Below are 5,000 nucleotides of genomic sequence, written 5' to 3' on the forward strand. Positions count from 1 at the left end.
AGCACTTCCTTCCCTTGCCCTTCGCACCTGCCGCCTCGCCCTCCACACACCTGCTCCGCCGTGATGGACAAGATATAACTAAGTAAAGAAAACTAGATTCATTACTCTAAGCAGCGTTTCTGAAGGTTCTGACAGTGATGTATGCCGATGCCTACGCCTCATTATTTTTCCTAGTTCTTTCCTTCAGCCTTTAATTTAACTTTACAGCCTTTAATTTAATTCTACTTTCATTATATTTTTCTTCTTGTTCCTGTTTTTGTCCTTACTGTTATCAACATTTATCAGTTTTTGTTTTAATTTATTTATCTATTTATTATTATTCCCTCCCCCCACCCACTGAGAGGAAAGTACCGGTGGCTTCCGCATTGGGTGGTTGTCATGGTGATGCCGGTATACTTGTGACCTCAGGTATATAAGGGCATCCGTGGCTTGCTATCCGGACCACAAGCAGCTGCACCTCCGCAGGCTTAGGCAGTGCGTGGGGGGCGCCGTGAGTCGTGGTCATGAAAGGTAAGGCAAAGAAGTGATGGGTGGTCGTGCATGCTTTGTCCCTCTAGCATTCCTGGGAGCAATTAAGTGTCATTTAAAGTTTGAAAATTGCACTTGTGTTGCCTTTGATCTTCTGACTGCTATGGATTTTCTTCATTGGCAATAATTTTTGCGCCACCAAGTGTTTGAACAGTGGCTCTATGTTGTCTTTTCATCCTTTAATTGCTATTGATTCGTCTCAAGTTTAATAAAACAGTTCGGTGCAAATTTAGGATATGATTTTAAAAGATCACTGACATCATCGAGTGATCGAGACTCAAACGTTTTTTCTTATTGTCCTAGTTTATATTTGTTCAGTAAAATCGTTTATGGTTAGTGTAATATAATCCTCTGACTGCCTTGCCTTCTTCTCAAGCTCAATAAAATGGTCTGGTGCAAGTTTAAAGTATAATTTAGAAAAAAATTATCACTGACAGTAAAGGAGTAATAAAATAGTTCAAATATTTTAGTGTCTGTAATTTTATATTTGCTCAACATCATCATCAATGAAGTAACGTGTTATCACCAGTCGTAATTAATCAGTACGATACATCATGATGTAATTTCAAGATGAAGGATGTGTATAAGGCGTGTGACACGTATAAGGTTGTCACTCTAAAGCCTTGTTCACATCACATAATTCACAAACACAAAGAGGTGACTGTTTCTTGAAGACTGTGACTGGAAGGGTAAAAGTTCACTTGATAATCCAACCCAGACACATTTAACTCTTTCCCTTCACCAGGTCAAGCATGGGCACTCTTCGCGGTGGTGTGGGCGGCGGTATGGGTGTGGGCGGATGGCGCAATGCCACCAAAGCGATCTTCCGACCCTAATGTCATCATGAACAGCATTGGGGCGCCGCTCCCTGCCATCCCTAAGAACTTGGTCTTTGGCGACCCTCCTAATGTTAGTCTTTTAGTCTTTCCTAAGTCTTCTTTGCGTGTGTGTGTGTGTGTCATTCACCTAATGTCGTCAGCTGGTCACCCTGCCAGTCGTTACCCTACGGAAGGAGCTCAGAGCTCATAAATACCGATCTTTGGTTAGGACTGAGTCCACTCATACACCACACACCGGGACAGTGAGGTTACAACCCCTCGGGTTACATCCCATTCCTAATTGATGCTAGGTGAACAGGGGTTACACATTAAGAGGCTCGCCCATTTGCCTCACCGCGCCCGGGATTCGAACCCGGGCCTTCTTGGGCTAACCACTACACTATGCGGTGTGTGTGTGTGTGTGTGTGTGTGTGTGTGTGTGTGTGTGTGTGTGTGTGTGTGTGTGTGTGTGTGTGTGTGTGTGTGTTCTTACCTAATTGCATTTTTACAGGATTGAGTCAAGCTCATAATGTCCCGTCTTTTTAAGTTCATGTGCCATATTCATCTTTAACACTATAAATGTTCCTTGCACATTCAGGTTTGTCAGTAAATGGTTGATTGCTTTGTCAGTAAAACTATATTTCCTCACATTTTTTTTTTACCTAGTATACTCAATGTTGATTGTTGTGGTACTACAAAATCCTTAATATCGATCTTTTCTTTTCCTTCTACACATCTGTTCATCATGATCAGGTCATCTCGTTTTCGTCTCTCCTCAAGTGTTGGGGGGTTCAGATTGTCAAATCTTTCTTCATAGATAAGATCTTTCAAGTTTGTAGCTGCTCTTTGCACTTTGTTTATCTTTTCAGCATGTTTGTTTCAGATTTGGATTCCATATTACTGCTGCATATTCGTGTTGGTCATATAAATTAAGTTATTATTTTTTTAATCATTTCCTCATCTATGTATCTAAATGGTATCCTCATATTTGCCAACAAGTGATGCATGTTCCTTAATCTGTCATATATGTTGTCTTCTGGTGATAGTCTGTTGTTTATTATTATACCTGAGTCTTTCTCATTTTCAGATGCTTGAATTGTGTTATTTAATTTATAATTCCAACAAGTCTCTTTGAACACGTGCCAAATTTTATCACATGACATTATCCATTTGCCATTTCTTACTCCATTCATGGAATCCAGTGAAATCTTTCTGCAACTCCTTGCATGAACATTCGTCATTATTTTTGTCTGCAACTTTGTATCGACAGCAAATATGTTCATGCAAGTCTCTGTTACAGTACTGGTTTCTATATCATTAACATATATCAAGAACATGATTGGGGCTTACACTGATCCTCGTGGGACTCCGCTTATTACTTTCCTCACTCCAATTCGATATTTTCCTCTTAGTATTGTTCTCATTTCCCTTCCGTCCAGAAAACCTTTCATCCATTCCAATAATTTAATACCTCCTATGTGTTCCAGTTTCCATATAGTCTATAGTGTGGTACTCTGTCGAATGCTTTCTTGAAATCCAAATAAATTCTCTCTCTCTCTCTCTCTCTCTCTCCTCTCTCTCTCTCTCTCTCTCTCTCTCTCTCTCTCTCTCTCTCTCTCTCTCTCTCTCTCTCTCATATAATTTCTGCTAAAATATAACAACTTTGCAAAGTTTTTTATATATATAATCTCACTTTTCTAAATCCGAACTGTCTTTGTCACTGTTTCATGTTTCCGAAATGGTGTACACAATTTCTTCTTATATATATATATATATATATATATATATATATATATATATATATATATATATATATATATATATATATATATATATATATATATATATATATATATTATATTTTTTTTTTTTTTTTTTTTTTTTCTGTTATTTTGCTTACAACGCTGGTGAGTGAGGCGATTCTGTAATTCAGTGAACACTGTTTATTTTTCCAGTTATGCAGAGACTATATTTGGCTTTTCCCACACTGTTGGCACTCTGTCTTGACTTAAGGACTCTTTGAATGAATATTATATACAGAGGCTCGCTTAATTTATTCGACCATTCTTTCAGCACCCAACCAGATACTTCATCTAATCCATCAGCCTTCCTTTTATGCAGATTTCCAATTCCTTTATGACCTCCTTTTTAGCTAGTGGATGTTTCCCAGGCTGTATCGTGTAGTTTGTGTCCTGCCATCTATTTTAAATGGCAATCCCCTCGTAAATACAGACTGAAATCTTCTGTTTATAATTTCACATATTTCTTGTGTGTGTGTGTGTGTGTGTGTGTGTGTGTGTGTGTGTGTGTGTGTGTGTGTGTGTGTGTGTGTGTGTGTGTGTGTGTGTGTGTGTGTTTTGACCCTCCTGCTTATCTACCCACAGCTTGCTAGTGATGTCCTCGGTCCACCTTTCAATCCAAACGACTTCGCCCCGCTTGACTCTCAGATCGGTAAGTCCCTCCTGCCCATTTCCTTGCTCTCTCTTCGTGTATCCATCCATTTATGTCTTCCTTTCTTTCTCCCTCCACGTATTTTTCTTTTCGATAATTTCATTTTGGTTTTCATGTTTTCTTCCTTGCAATCTCTCTCTCTCTCTCTCTCTCTCTCTCTCTCTCTCTCTCTCTCTCTCTCTCTCTCTCTCTCTCTCTCTCTCTCTCTCTCTCTCTCTCTCTCTCTTCCCCATTCCGCTCAGATTCTACAAGAACAACCATCTCTACAAATTTGAGAAAAATTGCCACAACTTTCTAAACAACTTTCTAAACGCTGAGGTTCTTCAGGGAATAGGATCGTTTATATTCCTTATACCCGCGCCCATTCCTCTCCCCAGCCCATGACCCAGTGGAGAACCCCACGGGTGAGGATCCCATTCTCTTTGCCGGGCGCTTTGAGGGCGACATTATTTTGGAGGGCCCAGATGAACTAATGGCCATCCTTGGACAGAGCAGAAAGGTGTGTTGCTATCCTCTCTTCCTTCTGTGTGTGTGTGTGTGTGTGTGTGTGTGTGTGTGGATGAAGTAATACCTTATTTTTTATGTATTGTAACTATTTCGTGCTTTGCTTTACTCTAAACATTTCCCCGTCATTTCCCTCATTCTTTCACTTCAACTTGCATCTTATTTCCTATCCATGCAATGCAGTCTTCACACGTCGCCTTCATCTTACCCTTATTCTTTCCTCTGCACAGTACTTCAGTCCTTAATGTTTTCTTCTTCGTCAGCAACTTGGCACTGACTTTTCCTTTTCCTTTTTTTTTTTTTTTTCATCGTCCCGACATATGTAATTTAATTTATCATCCGTTTTCCTTTGCAGGGTCGTAATATGATAAAAGATCATTCTAAGAAGTGGCCAGGTGGAGTCGTTCCCTACGTTGTGTCTTCATCATACGGTAAGTACAAATGGAATCCTTTTGAACTTCTATCCATTGCATCCTCATCCTCTAGTCCTTTTAATATTGCCTCACTTACTTCTACTTTTTTTTTTTTTTACTTAAATCCATTACATCATCATCCATCAAGTTCACTGTAATATTGCCTCCATTGATCTATATCCATTACACCCACGTTTCTTTAACTTTTCATCTTTCCTTCCATTAAATCGGCTGTTTCCCCACTTAGTTTCGCTCACACGTTCTTTCCTTGCATTCTTCACTGGGT

The 5,000-nt window shown here is 39.5% G+C and overlaps 2 protein-coding genes across 2 annotated transcripts in view; one reads left to right on the forward strand and one right to left on the reverse strand.

Annotated features, from left to right (window-relative positions):
- The window catches only part of LOC135106382 (RING finger and transmembrane domain-containing protein 2-like), a 63,647-nt gene that overhangs the window by 29,663 nt on the left and 28,984 nt on the right, over positions 1-5,000 (reverse strand). The window lies entirely within an intron of this gene.
- The window catches only part of LOC135106380 (zinc metalloproteinase nas-15-like), a 12,747-nt gene continuing 8,132 nt past the window's right edge, over positions 386-5,000 (forward strand). The window contains exons 1-5 of the mRNA XM_064015330.1: positions 386-510; positions 1,274-1,437; positions 3,731-3,797; positions 4,175-4,296; positions 4,657-4,732. Of these exons, the coding sequence (XP_063871400.1) occupies positions 504-510; positions 1,274-1,437; positions 3,731-3,797; positions 4,175-4,296; positions 4,657-4,732 (436 nt within the window). The 5' untranslated portion in view covers positions 386-503. The remainder of the gene's footprint in view (positions 511-1,273; positions 1,438-3,730; positions 3,798-4,174; positions 4,297-4,656; positions 4,733-5,000) is intronic.

This window comes from Scylla paramamosain, chromosome 13 (assembly GCF_035594125.1).
Source record: "Scylla paramamosain isolate STU-SP2022 chromosome 13, ASM3559412v1, whole genome shotgun sequence".
NCBI lineage: Eukaryota > Metazoa > Arthropoda > Malacostraca > Decapoda > Portunidae > Scylla > Scylla paramamosain.